The 21,368-nt window shown below is 50.3% G+C and overlaps 1 protein-coding gene across 1 annotated transcript; it reads left to right on the plus strand.

The window, feature by feature from the left end:
* The first annotated feature begins 11,301 nt into the window (after window positions 1–11,301).
* Window positions 11,302–19,164, plus strand: LOC101581823 (glutathione S-transferase theta-4). Its single transcript, XM_004636358.2, has 5 exons — window positions 11,302–11,477; window positions 13,561–13,648; window positions 16,138–16,288; window positions 17,601–17,777; window positions 18,925–19,164. The coding sequence occupies exons 1-5, from the start codon at window positions 11,366–11,368 to the stop codon at window positions 19,120–19,122; spliced, it is 726 nt and encodes a 241-aa protein (XP_004636415.1). The 5' UTR covers window positions 11,302–11,365; the 3' UTR covers window positions 19,123–19,164.
* The last annotated feature ends 2,204 nt before the right edge of the window (window positions 19,165–21,368 follow it).

Raw genomic sequence — 21,368 nt, forward strand, 5'->3', positions numbered from 1 at the left:
TGTGTCCCTTGGAGCAGGCCCTCTGGTCTCAGTGCTCTTGCCATTTTGGACTCTGAGTGATTTCCTTTATCTCCACTTCTCCAGCTGGGCTTCTACCTCACGTGGTCTCTCACATGCTGTGCCCTGTGTGGAAAGTGCCCCCTCTTTGAAAGAACAGCTGGGGGGGGGGGCTTAGGGGTTAGCTCAGTTGTTTAAGTGCCTGCAGGGGCAAACCCAGTCAGGTGCAGGGGACCATGGTTTGATCCCCAGCTTCACATGCCTTATCAGATCCTCCCTTAAGGCAGCCTGAGCCAGCCCAAAGAAAAAAAAAAGAAGAAAGAAAAAGAAAAAAATCCTTCTGACAGAACAGCTTAGGCCCTTTCCAGTGACAGCCCTAAGGTGCTCCCTGCCCCATTTCTCCCCAGTGGCCCCTAAAGCCACATGGGCTGGCTTTCTGCCTTTTTCCTTACATTTCGTGACCAAAGCACTTTCAGAATCTCACTAGGTCTCTGTAACAACTCCACAAAGGGGCAAAGCATCAGTTATTCTACAGATAACAAAGCAGGCTTAGAAAACTGGGAGCTGGATGTCTTCTCTATTGGGATGTTCTAGCGGGGGCCATTCACCAAATGTCATGACAGGTTTTCTAGGAAAATGGTCACTGGAATGTGGCCTGAGACCCCGAGGTTCCCTGGAGTAGGATGAACAAAGCATGAACGTCAAGATGGAGTGTGTTCTGGTTTCTATGTAGACATCGCCTGAATAGGGTATAAGAGACAGATATAGGTTTGCTTTTTTTTTTTGCGGAACCAGAGATTGAACTCAGGCTCTTGCGCTTGTAGGAAAGCGCTAATTTATTTATTTATTTATTTATTTATTTACTTACATATTTTGCGGAACTGGGGATTGAACTCAGGCCCTTGTGCTTGCCAGGGAAGCACTTATTCCACTGAGCCATCTCCCCGGCCTTTCAAGTTCACTTTTTTTGAGACTAGGTCTTGCTCTATCATTGAGGCTGTACTTGAATTTACAACAATCCTCTTGCCTAAGCCTCCTTAGTACTGGAATTACAGGCAGGCTTTACCACACCCACCTTCCCTTTCCTTTCGCCCCGTCTTTTCAGTCCATTCCTTACCCCATCCTCTTCGACTTTGCATGATTCCTTCCATCCGGCCCGAGACTTAACTTGTGAGCTGGCCTGCGGTCTCCAACTCTAGGCGGCTGCCCTCCATCAGAATCCCAGCCCCTTCCCTACCCTTCTAAACTAAACTCCTGGTCGTTTCTCCTCCCTGTCCCCAGAGGCTGCCAGGAGAAGATGAGCTGTAGGTCACAGAGGCCAGTGGTAACTGCCTCCTAACCGACCCGTGAGAGGCTGTGGCTTGTCTGCGCCCCCTGTTGCCAAGGCAACCCTCCGCCCCCTGTTGCCAAGGCAACCCTCCGGGTCACCCACTCTCCCCCTGAAGGTCCAGCGTGAGACTCCGAGGGAGGGGGCGGGGGCGGGGGCGGGGTCAGTGAGACCCAGGAAGTTCCGCAACCCCTGGGCTCTGTAGGTGGGGTCAGATCACTGACCCCGCCAGAGCTGAGACCAACGTGGGGCGTAGACAGGGGAGCATTTTGTCTTGGATTCATCCCCAACATCAAGAGAAAATGAAAGTCTGCAAACGCGAGGGCCTCCACTTCCCACCATGCTTCTTCCAGACTTTCGGGGAGCTTCCCACTCCAACCCCCAGGGATCGCCCAGCACCTATTGCTGCCCGCGTGCACAGTCCCCGGGGTCCGTCATCCTCCAGGCTCCCCCATGGGCCTGGAACTCTACCTGCACCTGCTGTCCCAGCCCTGCCGAGACATCTACGTCTTGGCCAAGAAGACCGCCATCCCCTTCCAGCTGTGCGTGGTGGAGCTGCTCAAAGGCGGTCTGGCTTGCTTCCTATGCCGCTGCAGCACGGACCCCTGAGGGCCTCGCCTTCTCCAGTGCTGTCCATCATCCTCTCGGCTTCCACAGCGCTGCTGCCCACTGTGCCCAGTAGTCTTAAAGTTCAGCCCTCTGCATGGGATGGTGGTTGTACCTTTACTCTGTGGCGTGCCTTGCAGCCATGCAGCTGCAAAAAAACCCCTGAGGCCTGGAGGAAGATGGAAAGCGCTGAGCCACCCCTTGGTGCCGCCCCTCCCAGCCTGGCCACCATAGCTAAATCACTTCTCTTGACCCATCTGCAGCACCCGCCTGCGTCTACTGAAGCCCCTTAGCTGCCTCTGGAGGGGCAGACAGGGAGGCCTTTCCCACTCCTGAGACCATCCTGCTCAGCCAGGGGTGGGGTTCAGCCTCTCAATAGCTCCCATCCTGGAGTGGGGTTCTGGTGTCTCAGAGAGGGAGACAGGGAGGGCAGAGAAGTGCAGCTTGTGCCCTGCACACATTTTCTGACTTCTTCTAGGGCAGCATTTAAGCAAGAAGTTCTTCCCAGGTAACAGCCTGCAGAAGGGTCCTGTCCTCAAAGAAGATGCCCTCATTCCCTCTCACTTCCTAAGCCCACCTGGCTCCTTTCCTTCGCTCTTATGGGTCCTCTCAGAGTCTGTGGGGGCACTGTAGGGGAGGTGAGGACTGGGAGAGGAGACAGCTTTGTGGTGAGTCTGGGGTGCCTGGTGGCTAACTCAAGGCCCTGTCCATCTCTTGTCCTTAGCCTCCTCTGCTGGTCTCTGGGGCCTCTCTAGCCCCAAACTGAGGGGTACAGAAGAGAGAACAAGGGAACAATTCAACGTTGGACAGAGTAGTTTCAACAAATGGAAGCTGGAAAGGGCCTCTGCTGAATTCTTACAGGTTCCCAAACCCAGGGTACCCAAGCTAGCCCTGTGCCAGCAACCCACTGGGTGGCATAACTCCTGGTAGCTTCTCCGATTAGTGGGTCTCAGGGAAATTCTTTCCAGGTGCCTGGTGTCCTGAATGAAGAGTTGGGCAGTACACAGAAAATGGAGCAGGGGCGTACATTTATCAAAGGTAGAAAATTACTATGCTCTGTAAAGTGAAAGTGGGCTGGTGGACAAATTCACAGAAGCTGAAAATAATCGAAGGAATCTTTTCTATCTGGAACTCCTAGATTGGCTTTTCCCTCATGCAAAATAAAGCATTTAGATGGTTGTCCTATCTAAAACACTGTGGCTCCGCCTGGCCTCCAACTCATGGAGATCCTTCTGGCCCAGCCTTTTGAGTGCTGGGGCTACAGGTGCGTACTTTCACATGCAGCTCAGCCCCTGTGCTATTCCCATCCCTCTGAGTCAGAAGCCCTGAGGCCTGCAGAAAGCCAGGATTTGCTCAGAATCCCAAAGCAAGTCTGGCTGAACTGGGGCCAGAGCCTGGCATTCCTGCTTGGCTGGGGAGTCTCCTGCCTGCTATCAGGACCTGGGGCTGATACTCCACTGCCCTGGTTCTCATGTCAGGGATGGGGGAGAGACCTGATATTCAGGCTGTGCTCCCAACACTGGGGCTGTGGTATCTCTGCACTTTTCCCATCCCTGTCCCTGCCCCCAGTGATTTATGGCTATGACGTATTTGAGGGACATTCATGACTGGCAGCATGGAGTGGCGAATGAAGGCTTTACCTGTGTGCTGAGCTGTGGCAGGAGATCCACAGTCCTACATTGAACTTTATTATTATTATTTTTTTTTTGCGGAAGCAGGGATTGAACTTGGGCCCTTGCTCTTGCCAGGGAAGTGCTTATTCCACTGAGCCATCTCCCCACTCCCACACCCCACATTGAACATTTTGGACCAGTGGACCAAAAAAAAAAAAAATTACTCTTAGAACCTGGTCTAGAGCCTCACCCCCAAGCTTGCTACTTTGTATTGCTGGGATCCTCTGAGTGGTCTGATTGGTAATAAAGATTCACCTGTTTTCATCTTGCCCTTGGTCTTGTCTCTGGCTCTGGGAGGATCTCCACATGGGTAGGACAGCAAGTGTCCTTAGACGTGCGTCTCCTCGGTGTATGATAGGTAACCACTAGGAGACTAAAACCCACACTAGAGAAAGCTCCTAAAATTCACTAACATGAAGAACAAACCAATTAAAAATCATGAAATACTCGTTGTGTTTTAAATATAAAAGGTTCTGAACACTTTTGAATAAGAAACCAAGATTTGCTGGCTTTCTTGCCTTGTCCTATTACATACTAGAGGTAAAATTATGTCCTACTAACTCATGTATAACCAGAGAAAACTCACAGATATCATGTCCATATAATTATTACCAAGACAACAAAAATGTGGTTTTTTTTTTTGTTTTGTTTTTTATTAAAGTATTTGGTACAGGTCCTCCTGTTTTCAGCCACCCGGTGCTGGGATTACAGGCCTGTGCCACCCGTCTTGGTGGCCCAGCTCAGACAGCCTGGGGCTGGGGCCAGCCCAGTCCCTGCTCTTGCCTAGGCAGGTGCTTAGTCTGCTGAGCTATTTGACTGATCCTTGTTTTGGGTTGTTTTTATTTCTGTTTCTATTTTTTGAGACAGTCTCAAAAATGTAGTTCAGGGGCTGGGGAGAGGGCTCAGTGGAATAAACTCTTCCCTGGCAAGAGCAAGGGCCTGAGTTCAATCCCCGGTTCCACACACACACAAAAAAAATGTAGTTTAGGCTGGCCTTGAATTCACTTATGTAGCCTAGGCTGCCCTGGAACTCATGTTGATCCTCCTCAGTGTATGATAGGTAACCACTAGGAGACTAAAACCCACACTAAAGAAAGCTCCTAAAATTCACTAACATGAAGAACAAACCAATTAAAAATCACGAAATACTCATTGTGTTTTAAATATAAAAGGTTCTGAACACTTTTGAATAAGAAACCAAGTTCTGGGATTGCAAGATGCTACCATGCCTGGCACCTTTAAAGTCTAGAAAACTTAAAAGATGTCACAAGCATGCCTGTTTTCCAGAATAGTTTCCCAGTAATAGCAAGCAGGAAGATTGTATATTGTTACACAAAATTCCCTGTGTATTCATGAGCTGTCTCATACCAGTTAACAGAATTCAATATACAAAGTGGTTGCCAGGCATTATTCAGAGACAGGCAAACTGGGTTATCAGAGAAGGTGCCACTTTCTGAAGAAGCCGTGCTCTTAGGCCTGGGGACCAAGGGAGGATGGCAGAATATGAAAACCTAGGCTCCGGAGGGGAAGTGCCTTGGGCGTGAGATTTCTGAGGAGGCTGTTGCTCAGACTTCTGGGCTTCAATTTTCAAGGGTGTTCTGCTTTCTCTGGCACTCCTTGTAGGCCACATGGCTGACATGGACACAATTCTTGGTTGTGACAGAAGACATTACTGACAGCCCACCCATGGGGACCTTAACCACCTTGGAGTGTCCTGCGCACCTCTCGAGGTTGGTGTGCCTCTGCCCATTCTGTGGCCCTTGTGTGCCCTTCGAAGCCTGGAGGCGCCCAAGCAGCCATCATACTCCAACTGTCCTGCTTCAAGTGGTGGCCGTTGTAGGGCTGCCCCCTTAGAAACCATCCTGACTGCCTCTTCCCCTCAGAAATTCCTCACACTTTTAGGTGCACCCTAGCTTGCTTTCCTGAGCCTTTCCGGTCATCCAGGCGTTGCGGGTGGCAGTTTGTGCCTTCCTTATCCACCCTGGTTGCTGCTTTGGTTGTTCACAAGAGCCAGTCCAATAACATATGAATAAACAGGCAAGAAAGTTAAGACTCCCAGTGCCCTGCAGGTGACAGTTAAGCCTTGGAGAGTGCCCCTCAGTAGAATTCACCATGCTGCGTGCCAACGTAACCAGGGTAGCAGGATCCCTAGATCACCTGGCATGAGGAGGAGCAAGGAAGACTCCCGGAAGTGACCTTGCATTTCAGCTGATGCCATTGGCAGAGGGAAGGGCTGCACTAATGCTTGCTGGAAGTATGAGAATTGGGGAGGAGGACTAGGGTAGTCATGCATCTGAGTGGGCCTGCTGGGAGGCAAAGGCAGAGGTGACCCTGGAAGGAATCATAGTAAGGTGAGGACTGGCTGTGGAGTGCTCTTGAGGGACAGAGGCAGGGAGAAGGCATTAGTTTCCAGGGATTGGGGAGTGCGCATGGGTTTGTGTCAGTCAGGGAAGGGGAGAGCTGAGTGGAGGAGGGGATAAGGGGAAATCTATCCAATGGCAGAGATTTCGGCTGGAGACTCTCAGAGGCGTGGGAGTGGCTGCTACATGAGGACAGTCAAGGCCATTGCCATTGCGTTGGCCCCGCCCACTTTGAGCTGTAACTATCAGATATTGATCCACAGGTGCCCTACCTGCTTCATATTAATGACTATGCGTGCAGTCACGCGTCGTGCCTGTGCAGAACACTTCTGGTGTTGAGAAAGGCAGCTAGGGCAGAAGATGTGGCAGAAGACAAAGTCCAGGTGCCCACGGGCAGGGCGCAGGCTAAGCCCATCCTCCACCTGTGGGACAGGCACAGGCTTCTGGCTTCCCTTATAGGGTACCGGGTGACCCTAGATGACCTAATGGTGCCACAGAAGTTAGTGCTGCATGGGTCCGGCGAGATAGCCCAGTGGTCTAAAGCGCCTGCTTAGGCAAGCTTAGGCAAAAGCACAGAGACCACGGTTTGATCCCAGGCACCACATGACACACTAGCCCCACCTCCAGGGTGGGCTGAGTTGGCCACAATAAATAAATAAAATAAAATAATTAAAAAAAAAGTTAGTGCTGCAGGGCCAGGGAGATGACTCAGTGGAATAAGAGCTTCCCTGGGAAGCGCAAGGGCCTGAGTTCAATCCTCAATTCCATCAAGAAGGAGAAGGAGAAGGAGGAGAAGAAGAAGAAGAAGTTAGTGTTGAAATTAGTGTTGCATCAGGTGTGGCTTTGGAGCACACAGCCTCCCACCCTGTTTGGGTGCCACCCAGGCCTGATCCCTCCCTGGTTTCTCTCAGATCCTGTAGATGTCACCCTGTTCTCAGCCTCAGGTGGGTGTCTACAGTATGACTGTCCCTTCCTTCTGTGCTAGTGGCACTGGAATGGAGGCCTGTGTACTGGTGCAGCTGCAGCCCATAGCAGTGGCTCTCAGCTGTGCTATGTTGGAGGGACAGCTGTGGGCAGTGGCATGGTGTGGGCAAGTGGAGGCTTTCTCGAATCACAGGACACCCACAACCCTATCCTGAGTCTCTGAGGCAGGCAGTGAGGACCCCTGGAAGAGTTGTATTAGAGGTCCTCTGGAAAGGCTGAAAGGCACAATGAAGACTTCTCCTCCTTCACTCATCCTTGTTCACTCCCTCCAGTGATTTTTTTTTTTTTTTTATGTGTCACAGAGTCTCGAGCTCCATTGGATGAATGAGTGAATGAACAAATGCCTCTCAGCTTGCTAAGCTTTCCCCATCTTGCTGTCCTTTCTTTGTGTTTTCTTTCTCATTCCTATCGCTGCAGCTGTATGGCCCCAGATTCATGATGGCAAATCTGGAAGTGGAGCTGCCTGCACTGGGCAGGGCTGTTCGGCTCAAGGGCAACAAACCAAGAGCTACTGGCGCTTCCAGGCATGGCAGACCTGGGCCCCGTTTCTCTCTGCAGGCCTTTCCGGGTGACAGTTTGCTCTGCTGGTCTGCTTGCCTCAGATGCTACCTGCTCGGGCTCTAGGACAGCTGGCTATGGGACAACCCTGGCTCCTAGAGGCTTCCTGGTCCTGTTTCTGCCTCTCCACTAGGGAAGGGCCCATTCTGGTCATGCTCTCAGTGGCCTCCAGAGCCTCTCCATGGAGAAGTCTAGTGGCCTGACCAGGGTCAGCCTTGTATGTAGGTTCTGGCCCCTCATTCCCAGGAGCCATGGTCCCAGGATTCACTCACAATGACCATGCTTGACACTGTTATAGTGGCCAAGGGTTGCAGGGTCTCTGCTTGTCTGGCGGGGCTGTGTGCTGTCCTTGGAACCAGAGTGGTTTCAGTCCCACTCAAACCATAGAGCCTGTGAACGTGTTGGGGAAAGGGATGCCCCCAAATGTCCTGCCTATTGGCAGTCTTCAGTTCTTGTGAGAAGAGTGGGGACATATAACAGCCCTTTGCATGGGTCAGTAAGGTGTGACCACAGGGTACCTCCCATCTACTTGAGATCCAGAGTAGGTCCTGGAAGGATCAACCTCCTGAAAGGCTTTGGCTGGGTGTTCAAAAAGGTCCAGCTAGCCCTGGTTTGCTGCCTGCTTCGTGTTCTACTTAGTCAGTATGATCCAGTCAGTGCCCACGCTAGGCCACAGCTCTCTACCAACCCAATGAGCTGCTCCCCAGGGCCACAACCCAGCCCGCAAAATCACAAGACCTGGTTCCTAACAAAGGCTAAGTGGACAGCAATCCAAGAGGTGGCCACAGGCAGGCCACAATGCTGGCTGATGTGAACAGGCCAGGGCATGTGACTGTGATGGGTGGTGGTGGAGAAACACCCCAAGGCTGAACCCACAAGATGGGAATGTACTGAAAGAGGGAGCCTGGTGATTAGATCTAAACTTCAGAAATCCCTGCTGATGCTGTGTGGAACAAGACGGAGGGCCCAGAGTGTTGGGCTGGGGCCAGCCTTGAGGCAAGGACACTGGCCTAGAAGCCAGGCTGTGGCCCAGAGTTTCACAAAATAAAGGTTAAGCTTTGTTTTACTTTTAGTGATCTCTGACCCTAAAAGACCACAGGTCATGCATGTTATTAAAAGAGTGGATTCTCGGAGAGTCATGCATGGTCAGGTCCCTCTAAGGTAGAATCTGTCAGTCCTATCCAGGGAGATCCAACATAAGTCACCCGGACTAGAGTGCACACATCTCCCCAGTCCAAAAACCTGATTTATCCTTTCTCCTTCATGTTCTTCTGTAGGCCTGGTGTGACTTGTCCCATTCATGTCACCTGCTGGTTCCTGTTGGCATGAAGCAAGGCACACTTTCCCATTAGCTTCAATAAATGTAGCTGGTTTTTCTTTTACCACTGGGTATACACTGACAGTTCTTTGCTTGCTGTACACAAAAAACCTGGAATCTATTTATCAGATACATCACACACAGTATCAGGAGGATGCAATACTAGAGCAGTCCTGCCCTGGAGATACAGTTAGGGACAAATTTGGTCATATTATTCTGTAGGAATAAAGCAGCTGTCCAGCCCTGCCGGGCAGCTTGGGAAGATCCCTGACACCTTCTACCCACACTGACCATCCTAAGCCAGAGACAGATGGGGGCGCACTGGCACCTACCTGCTCATATGCATGGGTACCTGGCATAGTAGCATGCTGCCAACCAGCTGCTTACCACGAATGCCTATGTGTGCACGATGAGCCCTTGTTGACCTGTCTCTCAGGCTGGAACAGGAGCCAGGACCCCAGAACTGGAAGGTACCACTTAGTACATAGACCACCTCCTTTCTATTGCCTGCGCAGCACCACAGCACTCTTTCCCCTGAGCTTGAAGGACTCCTCAGAGTCTTTCTGAGCATAGAACCCAGGGGTATCATTAACTAATGACAGCAGAGAAGAGGAGATGGCACTGAGTAAGCCTCTGAGGGTCCAGGAGGAGAAGCCCCTTTTATCTCAGTGCTATCTCTTGTTTCTTTTCTCAAGGAAGCCTGTGGCTGATGAACAGCTGAAGCGGCTATTGGGGAGGTTGAGATGGGCCTTGTAGCATCTGAACAAGGTGATCTTGGTGGCCTGGCCCTCCTTGGCCACTGAGAAACTCTCTAGTGGAGCTGCTGGCCTTCCAGGAGCTTATGGATGCATGGCTTTTCCACCTGTTTGGCCTCTAAGAGGATGTGGGTTAAGGGGATGAGTCCCATTGCTCTTGGGTGTGACTTCTAAGACCAGACTCATGTGGGAGTGCGGGAGGCCCATATGGAGGATTCCAGGCTCATCCAGGAAGCCTACAAGCTCCTCTTCCAGCCTTGGGAAGACATGACGCTCAGCAGGACCCTCAGCTGCCACAGAAGCTGGTGCAGCAGCTGCAGGAGCTTCTCCACTGAGGGGGCACATCCTGCGTGCTCCCCTGGACTCAGCTGCCCATAATAAACATTCTCTGTGCTGTCCCTTTGGCTCAGCCTCAGTCTCTCTCTGGAAAGTGGGGATCATTTCATTTCTGAGCTAAGGCCGCAGAAGAGAAGAAACTCTTCCAAGATGACACAGAACAGGTCAGCGTTCTGGCCTCCCCACAGGGTCTCTCATACTATGCCCAATCTTCAGGCACACAGTCTGGCCACTTGGTCTTAATCTAGGTCGGGAAGCTTCTGGGTTATTTTCTTGGCACTATCTGGCTGTCTACCTCCAACTCTCCTGGTGTCCCTAGTGCCCCTCCTGCTTTCATCCACTGTAACAAAATGCCTGAAGTGTTTCACTCATAAAGAGAAAAGGTCTATTTTTGTTTCCCAATCTTAGAGGTTCCAGTCTGTGACTGGGTGGACCCACTGATGTCCAGCCCCTGGTGGGCTCCTTGAAATGGCAGGGAGCAGAGGCAGAGTGAGCTGCTTACTTTGTAACCACAAAGCAAAAGAGTAAGAAAGGGAGAGGCTAGTGCCCACAATGGCCTTCAAGGTACCCCTCCCCATGACCTCATTTCCTTCCACTCTGTCCTCCTCCTAAAGATGTCACTGCCTCCTGTAGTCCCATCCTGGGGACCAAGCCTCTATAGTCAGAGAAAGTTATCTTAAAGGAAGAAAGATTTATTCTGGCTCATTGGCCTCAGAGGTTTCAGTCCATGCTGTGTGGACTCTAAGGCAGGAATGGCACAGTGGAGAAACACTGCTCACCCCTCAGTGGCCAGGACGCACACAGCATGGAAAGAGGCTGGTGAGAGAGGAAGGCGCGAGGGACAAGGTCCTCTCTTCAGAGGCCCATGCCCAGTTGCACTTCCCCGCCTGGGCCCACTTCCTGAAGCTTCCACCAGCTCCCAGTAGCTCTCTCCTGGAGCCCAGCCTTAAGCAGCTTGAACACACGGACCTGTTGGAATGTGGGACACCCAGAACACAGCACCCAGCTCTGGGACCTCTTTCTCCCAGCCTTTGGCAGCCACAGTTCAGGCCAGATTTATTGGTATCTACCCCCGGTCCTCACTTCTGCTCTCACTGCCTGTCTCACTCTGGCCCCTGCAAGGCTGCTTCTGCCATGTTCTGCTTGGGAGGCCTGGCACTGGGAATTCCCATGCATGAGCCCTTCTCGAACAAGGCAAGGCAGGACCACAGAGCAGCAGCACACCTGGGAGCTACTCTCAGCCTGCCCTCTTTTGCCAGGACTCTCTCCCCACCTCTGGGTCTCCTCAGATTCTTACTGTTATGAGAATTCCAGGCTTCTTGGCCTCATAACAGTATGATGGGGAACAAGAAGTTCCAGAATGCAGTCAGGTCAGAGGGCACAAGGCCAGGGTCTCAGGCTGCACAGAGACTCAGGTCTGTGGCTGGCCTGCTACAGCTGCGGGACCCAGCATGGGCCTGGAGCTCTTCATGGACCTGCTGTCAGCGGCCTGCCGTGCTGTCTACATCTTTGCCAGGAAGAACAGCATTCCTTTCGACTTCCAGTTCGTGGATCTGTTGAAAGGTGAGTCCTCACTTCTGTTCAAGCAGGCTTGGTCCTAGGGGGACAGCCAGGACACCCAGGCTGGAGCATTTCTGAGGAGCAGAGGCAACAGACCAAGGAGATCCTCACAAAGGTGAAGGGAAAGAAAAGGTGACAAAGGTGGCAAGGCCCCCGGGCTGCATCCCTGCCTAACTGCCTTCACCAAGCCCACAATGACAGCCACCTGATGAGATGGAAAAGCTCCTGGACAAAGGGGAAGAAAAGGGTCCTGGGGAACACCAGGCTTCCAGTCAGGTACCTGACCATGTCTCACATGGGACGTGCATTGTGTTATGGGTAGTATCTGCCAGCCAGGCTGGGGAAGGTCACAGTCATGCCCCGTGAGAAGGCAATCAGTCCACAGCCATCCTCCCTGGATATCCTCATTAGGAGGATGCTTGCCTAGCATGCTTGAGGCTCTGGGTTTGATCCTGAGAACCACACACACACCGATTATATGGAAAGTTAGGTTGGGTATAGTGGTGCACCCCTGTAATCTCACCTCTTGGGAAGCTGAGGTAGGAGCATCATCATGAGTTCGAGGCCAGCCTGCACTACAAAGCGAGGACTTGTTTAAAAAAAAAAAAAAAAAAAAAAAAATATATATATATATATATATATATATATATATATATATATATATATTTCAGAGTTATACAGGCCCTGCGTGAAGATTAAGGCACTGGCTCCCAACTCACTTCAAGAAAAGAAAAGGCAGGGTCTGGCAAGATAGCTCGGCTGACTAAGCACCTGCTTTGGCAAGCACAGGGACCAGGGTTCTATCCTGTCCCGCATGCCACGCCAGCCCCACACCCAGGGTATGCTGAGCCAGTAAATGAGTCTGGGTATGGTGGCGCACGCCTGTAATCCCAGGGCTGGAAAGGCTGAAAACAGGAGGATCACCACGAGTCTGAGCTGTGTAGTGAGATCCTGTACCAAATACATTAAAAAAAAATAAAATGAAAAAAGAAAAGAAAAGGCAGTTGGGTATGGTTGCACATGCCTTAATCCCAGCACTCAAGAGGCTGAGGCAGGAGGATCCATGTTACTTTGAAACCAACCTGGGCTACATATCGAGACCCTGTTTCAAAAACAGAAAGGCTTGGCTTACAGAGACAAAGGCCTCAATGAGGAGGAGGCATGGGAGCTACAGAAATAAAGTTGGAACGGAAGCCCCAGAAACCTTTCCACCTGAGGTATCACACCAGCTAATGTGGGTTACAGGCACAGAAACACAACTGACTGTGCCGTATGTGGCCCCAGGGAAAAGACAGAGAGGTTGGCTACTCCACAGACAGAGCAGAACATGACAAGAGTCACATTTTACTTTTACAGGGTCTCAAAGAAATATCATGAATCATTCACAGCTTTTTCTCCAAGGGGGCAGGATGGAGTTTATTTGCACCACTCCTGAAGCCCACCTTCTCCTCTCAGGCAGCTTGCTGGCTTCACTGACACCTTTTCACCTCTTATCACCAAATATTGCAATTGCCTGCTTGCTCTCCTGGGGACTAACACTGCCAAATCCTGCCCTGTGACCTGCCTCAGAGGCAGCTGGTCAGGAAGGGTGACAGTTTCTGCCCCCTTTGTGGAGTCCCTGTCCAGCTCAGACAACCCCAGTTGTATCTGAAGGACTCCCCTGCAGATTCTCAACTTATGCTCTGGACTAAACTTCCTGTGCCATCAGCTACCCCTGCCCTGCCTCTCTAAAAAGGAGGACAGTGGAAGGGATGGCAGGATTAGAGGGGCGGGACACGGGGCCAGGGCACATTCACAGGCTATGGCTTCAGGCCCTAGGTGTTAGGCAAGGGGGCTGGAGACGTCCAGCTTCTGGGAGCCAAAGTGTGTCTCGGTCCAGGGGGAGAGGGGTCACTGAATGTGGGGTGGACACAGGCAAGGAGGCAGGAATCCTGCTCTGCTACTGACTCGTGGCCTGGACAAGCCACACCGTTCCTCAAGTCAGCCTCACCGTCTTAGCACAGAGCAAAGGCATTTCTGTCTCTCAGAGTCCCGTTTTCTCTTCCCTGGCATCCCATTAGTCTCAAAGTCTCCCTGCCCCTCTCAGGTCACCACCACAGCAGGGAATACATCGAGATTAACCCCCTAAGGAAGTTGCCCGGCCTCAGAGATGGAAAATTTATCTTATCTGAAAGGTAAGGACCCCTTCCATCATCTTTCTCTGCTGTTCCTGGGAGACTCAGTGGGGACCGACCACTAACATTTATTCAGCTGTCTGCTGTGGAACATTACTCACAGGTACTAAAGGAGGCTGGCTGCTAACGAACAGTACAAGACCCCATGCGTCTATTTGCCCGCTCCAGCGACTGTTGCTTGAGCACATATCGTCTCATATGCACCCTACCCAGTTCTCCTTCCGTCTGGACCCTCCATCATTTTCCTCACAGTTATGGCTATATGTAGATGTTCCCCCAAAGCCTCCTGCGGCCATAGGTGGGGCTTTGTCAGAGGTGGCTGGATCTACAGTGTGTAATGCTGGAATTGGCTCATGATACAGTGCTAGGCTCAAGGGCACCAGGATTAAGGGTCTGAGTGCTACCTGCTGTCAGTAGCCTGAATAAGATAAAAGGGGCAGAAAGAACTGTGGTCCGCCCTGGTTGTTTCTGTTGTCTTGTGAGCACCAAGAGCTGTCTCTTCTGTGATGTCCCTCTGCCAAGCCACCCTGCCTTGGAGCTGGTCGATGATGGACTGAAACTGCTACAAACTGTGAGCTAAATTAACCTTTCTTCCTTTAACTTTGAATGTCTGATTTTTTTTTTTTTTTTTTTTTTTTTAGGACCGGGTGTACAGGGTATATAGGGTCTCATTGCATAGATAAGACTCATAGTAATTTTCCTGTTTACAGCCTCCCAATTGCTAGGATTACAGGCATGCCACCACGCCCGGTCTCAATGCTGTCTCAGTGTGCTCTGGGGGTGGGGCCAGCGTGGCAGGCCCGGGGATCATCGAACTCCTGGCCCCTGTGTCTGCCTTAGCAGCTGCTTTAATCCATTGAGCTATTTTGCTGGCCAGGATGTCTGATTTTTGCCTCAGCAACGAAAGAAAAATAACTAAGACATCCATACATGCTTAGGAACGTATGTACCTCTTAAAACCATCAATACTCAATGACTTCATAGTATCTAATACATTAACAGTAAGCCAGGTATGGCAGTGCAAACCTATAATCCCAGCACTGTGGGAGGCCAAAGCAGGATGATTGTAAATTCCAGTCCATCCTGGGAAACTTAATGCTTCAATGAGACCCTGTCTCAAAATACAAATAAATAAATATATTTTTTAAAAAAAGATTTAGGATGTAGCCCAGTGAGAAGACCCTAGGTTCAGTTCTCAGTATTTTTCCACTCAACAGAAGCAGTGATGCTTGGATTTTTGGGGGGCAAGTATCCAGTTCCCATAAAAAAGTCTTTATCTCATGGGCAATTCCTTAGCAGTTTGCTTGAATCAGGGTCCAGATAAGCTTCAAGTGTCACAGCTCGTCGATCTATCTCTGATGCTCTTCTTTTCCTACAGCCCCATGTCTGTCCATTTTTGGGTTGCTAAAACAGAACCTTACAAACTGGAAAATTTCTCAAGGAGGACAGAGGTTGAATTTAGCTCATGGCTCTGGAGGCTAGGAAGTCCAAGAGCGTGGAGCTGCCATCCGCTTAGCGCCTGGCAAGGGCCCTGCCTCTGGGTCCTAGCATGGCACAGAGACCCACGGTGAGACAGAAGGAGCAGACCAGAGAGAGCTTGCTTTTACACCAAAGCCTGTCTTGTGGTAGCCCAGGAATCTCCTTATTCGTGAATGGGGTTGAGGGCAGAGCCCCCTTGACTCAATCACTCTTGGTGGGCCTGTGTCTTAACACTTTACAATGAGGATTAAATTTCAATCTCTATTTCTTGGGGCGGTCCAAACCATAGCACCTCCTCTGCTCCCCCCCCCCCCCCGCTTCTGTATCTTTGTGTGTTTCCTACAGATGATGACAAAGGAACTGGGTCCTTTGTTCAGTGGAGTTTCCTGTGCTGGCCATCCATCAGCAAGGCTGGAGACATGCCTGCCCCCTACTCCCAATCAAGTCTCCAATCTGTCCCCTCCTCTGGGTCTCTGAGGCTTCCCCCTTGCCAACTCTCTTTCCTTTGGTTTTACAGGAGCTACCATCTTGGCCTTCCTGTTATTCATGCTGTCCCCTCCACCCGGCACAGAGGGATACATCTTCTCATTTCCCAAGGGTTAAATCCAACTCTTCCCTGCACCTCCACGGGCCTCCATAGTGCCACTGGTACCTCATTTCATGCCGCACTGGTCCCCATCCTTCCAGATACCCTCACCTGCTCCTGCCTTCCTGCCTCACCTCACTCTCTCTCACCCTGATGCTCAGCACATGTCCTCTGGTCTGGCTTCCCTTCCTGATGCCATCCACTGACTCCTGCTCACCTTCCAGGTCTCCCTGCCGTCACTGACTACAAAGCCCTTTCCCAGGGCTTTTTGGAATATTTCCTTCCCCTGGAAAAATGTTAGCACCGACAGTCTGCCTGTGACTAGAGGCTACCGAGGAGCAGATGGGCCCAGGCCATGCTGCCGTGGTTGGTGCTGGGGCCTTCAGAAGGCCAAGGCAGTGACCCTGACCTACCCTTTCTGCAGCATGGCTATCCTTTTCTACCTGTGCCGCAAGTACAGTGCACCTTCTCACTGGTACCCTCCAGACTTGCACATGCGTGCCCGAGTGGACGAGTTCATGTCCTGGCAGCACATAGCCATTCAGCAGCCCATGAGCAAGCTACTCTGGATCAAGGTGAGCAGGTCCACATCTGGGCCTCAGGGACAAGGGAGCAAAGGTGACAAGAACCCTGGAGTCCCATCCCCACTCGATGGACTGCTGAGGAGCTCAGGCACATCTTCTTCCCTCCCTGAGCCTCACTGCCTCTGTTCCCTCCCCTGCCTGCCTTACAGAGCCGCTAGAGGTTTACAATGAACCCCTGAGTGTGAAAGAGTTGTTTCAACAAGAAGAGAGATACCCAGGAAAGGTTCATATGACTCAAACCAGGACAGGAATAAAGAAATTTCATTCTGAGCTAGAAAAATGAGTCAAAAGACCCAAAAGACAAATAACCAGACTATATGTCTCTATTTCCAATCTTATGCTTGTGCCGTAGTCTGTTTCACATTACTATAATAAAACACCAGAGGCTGAGCAACTTTTTTTAAAAAGAGGCTTATTTTACTCACAGTTTTGGAGACTGAAAGTTCCAACAGCACAGAACCACCTCTGCACAATGGATGCAAGCCCTTGAAGGGTCACATGGCAAGACAAGAGGTCAGAGAGTGGGGATAATGTCACTCTCCCTCTTTGATTATAACTTGATGTCTTAGGAATGGATTCAGAGTCCTATGAGAACTACCTTATTAATCCCTTTCCAGGTCAGTGGGGATCAAATCTAAAGGTACTCTACCACCAAGCTACGCATATTTTTTCACAGACTCATAAGGATGCTAGAGTTGTCTCTTTGGGAGAAGGGAAGATGTCTTTTTTTTTGGGGGGGGTGCAGAACCGGGGATTGAACTCAGGCCTTTGCACTTGCCAGAGAAGCACTTATTCCACTGAGCCATCTCCCAGCCTACCACCGAGCTATGTCCCCAGGCCCCCCCCTCCTTTTTTCAAGACAGGGTCTCCCTAAGTTGCCCAGGGACTGACTGATTCTGCTGCTTCAGCTTCCTCAGTAGCTGAGATTACAGGCGTGTGTCCCCATGCCTCTCAAAGGCTAAAGCACTGTGAGCTTCCACCAGCTCTCATACTGCTGCCCTGGAGATCAAGCTTCCAACACACCAACTCTTGGGGACACCCTCAAACCACACCCAAGCCATTGCAACTTGTGACAGATCTCACTAATCCATCACAGGACTCCTCACTGGAGCCTCAAATTCCTTTTGAACCAATTAGTGGCCCCATGAATCTTCATTATTAGTCAGAACTGCAAAAAGATGGAGAACTGTTTCCATCCTTGGTATGGTCCAATATCTATCTAGCAGATAAGGATATGGAAGCCTGGAGGGTAGGTGGGACAGGTGTGCAGCATCGACTTCCCTTCTCTCCCCAACCTGGCCAGTTGCTGATCCCCATGATCACAGGTGAGGAGGTTTCAGTGGAGAAGACCAATCAAGTACTGGAAGAGGTGAAGAAAAACCTCCAGTTATTCGAGGAGAAGTTTCTACAGGACAGGATGTTCATCACAGGGGACCACATCTCACTGGCTGACTTGGTGGCCTTGATGGAGATGATGCAGGTGAGGGATGGGAGGCTGGGGGTGGGCCAGAGCCTGAGCAGAGGCAGAAGGCACCTGACATTGGCAGGGTCATAAATTGAGGCTGGATTAGTGAAGCTAGAGAGGCAAGTAAGGCCACAGTGAGGGCTGTGGAAGTCAGGTCAGGGTGAACTTTCTTTTTTTTCTTTTTTGGTGGAACCAGGGATTGAACTCAGGCCTTTGAGTTTACCAGGCATGTGCTTATTCTACTGAGACATTTCCCAGCCCCAGGGTGAACTTTCTTGACAAGAAATCTACAATGTGGGGAGGAGCTAGAGGGTGAGACCAGGATAAAGAGAACACCGCATCCCCTGGTCTATCTCCCGGCATCCCAGATGCCTCCTCCTCTTCCTCTGGACTTTTAGAACATGTTCAGAGCCTCAAGAGGTGTCCTCCTGGCCTTGCCTCTTCTCCAGAGCTCCAGCCAAGTTTGCTGGGTCAGGGCAGTATCTGATATGAAGGTGGAGGCACATGGTGGTCTTTATGTGGCTTTTGGTGGCCTTTACAATCAGGGAAGGGTAGCCAGTTCTGGGGGAGCAGGTATGTGCAGGATGGGCAGTTTAGATCCAGTCAGTGTCTTGCAAGTCAGCACCAGCCCTGATTGGTATCCATGGTGCTAACTTTGGTTCTGTTCAACGTGCAGTGCAGTGTAACTGAGCTGTTCCAAGTTACAGCCCTGCACCCTTTATCCTCTACTCTCCTATGAGAGTCCCCTAACACCTTGAATGCGTATTTCCTAACAAGCCAACAAGGCTGTCACATGTCTTTCAGCCTCTATGCCTGATCACAGAGTGAAGTGCAACACAGGGGGAGGGGAGCTGAGGGCCCCTCCCTGTCCTTGGTGTTGAGGGTTTCCTTCAGAGAAAGCAGGACCTGTGGGAGGTTTTAGGCTAGAGAAGTGGAAACCGCCTCAGGGCTGGGGGTCACCTCAGAAAGGGCTTCAGACACTGCAGCCAAATCAGGGACCAAAGAAGCTGGGGAATGATGGCTCCTCCATCCTAAATTCACCTCTAGCTTGTGAGCCCTTGCCCAGGCCTTGGGTCACTAGGAAGATGAGGAAGGGCCTCGAGACTGGAAGAGAAGACACGAGAGGGCTGTCCCTACGCTATGTCTCCCTTTCTGTCCACAGCCCATGGGGGGCAATCATAACGTCTTCCTTGGCAGCTCCAAGCTGGCCGAGTGGCGCATGCGCGTGGAGCTGTACATCGGCTCTAGCCTCTTCTGGGAGGCCCATGATCGGCTGGTGAAGTTAGTAGAGTGGGACGTTTCGACGTTGGATCCAATGGTGAGAGAAAGGATCTGCAACTTTGCGGTGACCTACAAATGACCTACAGGGAGCTCATCCTCCAGAGACCCGCTGACTCAGCCCCCTGAGCCTCCTCCTTCACGAGAGAGGCTGAAAAACAAGTCTGTTCTTTTATCTAATAAAGAACTGGAAGAACCATCATGGTTGCTGAGTTGGGGACAGTTGATGTCTTGGTTACTTTTCTCATTGCTGGAACAAAATACTGGATGCCCAAGTTCAAAGGAGGAAAGGTTTATTTAGCTCACAGTTTGTGGAAGTTTCAGTCCATACTTGGCTGGCTCCAAGGCAGGTTGGCACATGGCAGAGGGCAACAGTTAGTGATGGCAGGGAACAGAAAAAGCCATGAGAGCAAAAAGGGAGGATCAGCAGGGAGCAATCCTCTTTCCCTCCCTGATATTGTGTGCAGGCTGCCTGCCGCAGGGTGGGTGTAACACTCACACCCATAATCCCAGCATTGGATCACGAGTCAATCCCAAACTCTACAAGCCCGCCCCATGACTGCATGAGGCTTCCAGGGATCATCTAGACATAAGCCATAACAGTTGGTATAATCAGAGTCTGATGTAGAAGTGGGTGATGGTCACAGGTCTTCTCTTTTCTTTTGTTTTTTTATTTTTTTGTGGTACCAGGGATTGAACGTGGAACCTTGCACTTGCCAGGCAGGTACTTATGCCACTGAGTTATTTCCCCAGCCCCTCATTTTTCATAAAGAATACAAAACTTAAAAGTTAAATATGATTAAATTATCAATAATAATAACTGATGACTTTTTTTTTTTTTTTGCAGAACCAGGGATTGAACTCAGATCCTTGTGCTTGCCAGGCAAGCACTTATTCTGCTGAACCATCTCCCCGGCCCCTGATGACTTTAACAGCCCCTTTCAACAATAGAATAACTAGATAGAAAATCATCAAGGAACAACACCATAAGCCAGTTGGACCTACTAGAACACACTCCCCACAACAACAGACTAAACGTTTTTCTCAAATGCACAGGCTATATATTAGTCTATAAAGTAAATATCAAATTTCAAGAGACTGAAACCATGCAAAGTATATTCCCTGAACACAGTGAAATTTAAAGAGCAAATTTATTTATTTATTATGCATTTAGTACAGGGTCTGTGGGGTCTCAATACACAGATCGGGCTTGGAGTGATCCTTCTCGTTTTTCAGCCTCCCAAGCACTGGGATTACAAGCGTGTTTAAGAGCAAATTTAAAAAAATCTAGACGCTTCATAAATAGGCTCCCAGACTCCATTAGTTTTTTTAAATTTTATTTATTTAATTTATTTGTGTGTGGGGGGCAGCTCAGCCCACCAGGGGGCGGAGCTGGCTGGCATATGGTGCTGGGGGATTGAACCGCGGTCCCTGTGCTTTAGCTAAGCTTGTTCTAAGTAGGTGCTTTAGACCACTGAGCCATCTCACCAGCCCAACTCCATTAGTTTTGACTGCCTAAACTCAGAGATGATTAGATTCAGCCCTGTCTGACCATATACAGCTGCATCAAGGCCAGAAAAACATCCTGTTCGCTAGCCTGCTTCAGGCTTTTTCTGCTTGGGACAGAATTCCTGCTCCGGACGCAGTGACCCAGTCAAGAACGCAAGTGATTGATTACACCTTGGCAGCAATTCGCTTGTCATTCCCCCTATAACATGCTCATTTCTTTTTCTTTTTCTTTTCTTTCTTTCTTTCTTTCTTTCTTTCTTTCTTTCTTTCTTTCTTTTTTTTTTTTGTAGCCAGCTCAGCCCACTCTGGGGGCAGGGCTGGTGTGGCATGCAGTGCCAGGGATTGAACTGTGGATCTGTCCATTTGCCTAAGCTTGCCTAAGTAGGCGTTTTAGACTGCTAAGCTATCTTGCTGGCCCCTCCCCTATAATATGCTAAGTAACCTCTATCCAACACCCACCCCAAGTAAATCTGCCTAGAAATACATGACTAAACATATGTAACCAATGATGAAGTACTCGCTCTCAGCCTTTGTAATCCTGCTTGCAAAAATGTGTTTTAAGAGCCTGCTTTGCTCTTGCTCAGGGTTGATGATTTGGAACTTGCCTTCCCACAGCCCCCTAGTGTTAACAAAGTACGACGCCTTCCAAACTCGTTGGTGCGCAGTGTTTGCCATCCGGTCCTGATTTCTGCAACAAAATGAAATTAGAAATCAATAGCAGAAGGAAAACTAAACAGATCACAGGTAGAAACTAAACAACACCCTTGTAAACAGCAAATGGGTCAAAGAAGAAATCACCAGGGAAGTTACCAAGGATCT

Source organism: Octodon degus, unplaced genomic scaffold, assembly GCF_000260255.1.
Source record: "Octodon degus isolate 3935 unplaced genomic scaffold, OctDeg1.0 scaffold00079, whole genome shotgun sequence".
Lineage (NCBI taxonomy): Eukaryota > Metazoa > Chordata > Mammalia > Rodentia > Octodontidae > Octodon > Octodon degus.

Coding starts and splice junctions, on each gene's coding strand:
- LOC101581823 (XM_004636358.2), top strand. CDS start 11,366: ATGGGCCTGGAGCTCTTCATGGACCTGCTGTCAGCGGCCTGCCGTGCT. Junction 13,649..16,137: donor AAATTTATCTTATCTGAAAG/GTAAGGACCCCT, acceptor CCCTTTCTGCAG/CATGGCTATCCTTTTCTACC. Junction 16,289..17,600: donor GCAAGCTACTCTGGATCAAG/GTGAGCAGGTCC, acceptor CAACCTGGCCAG/TTGCTGATCCCCATGATCAC.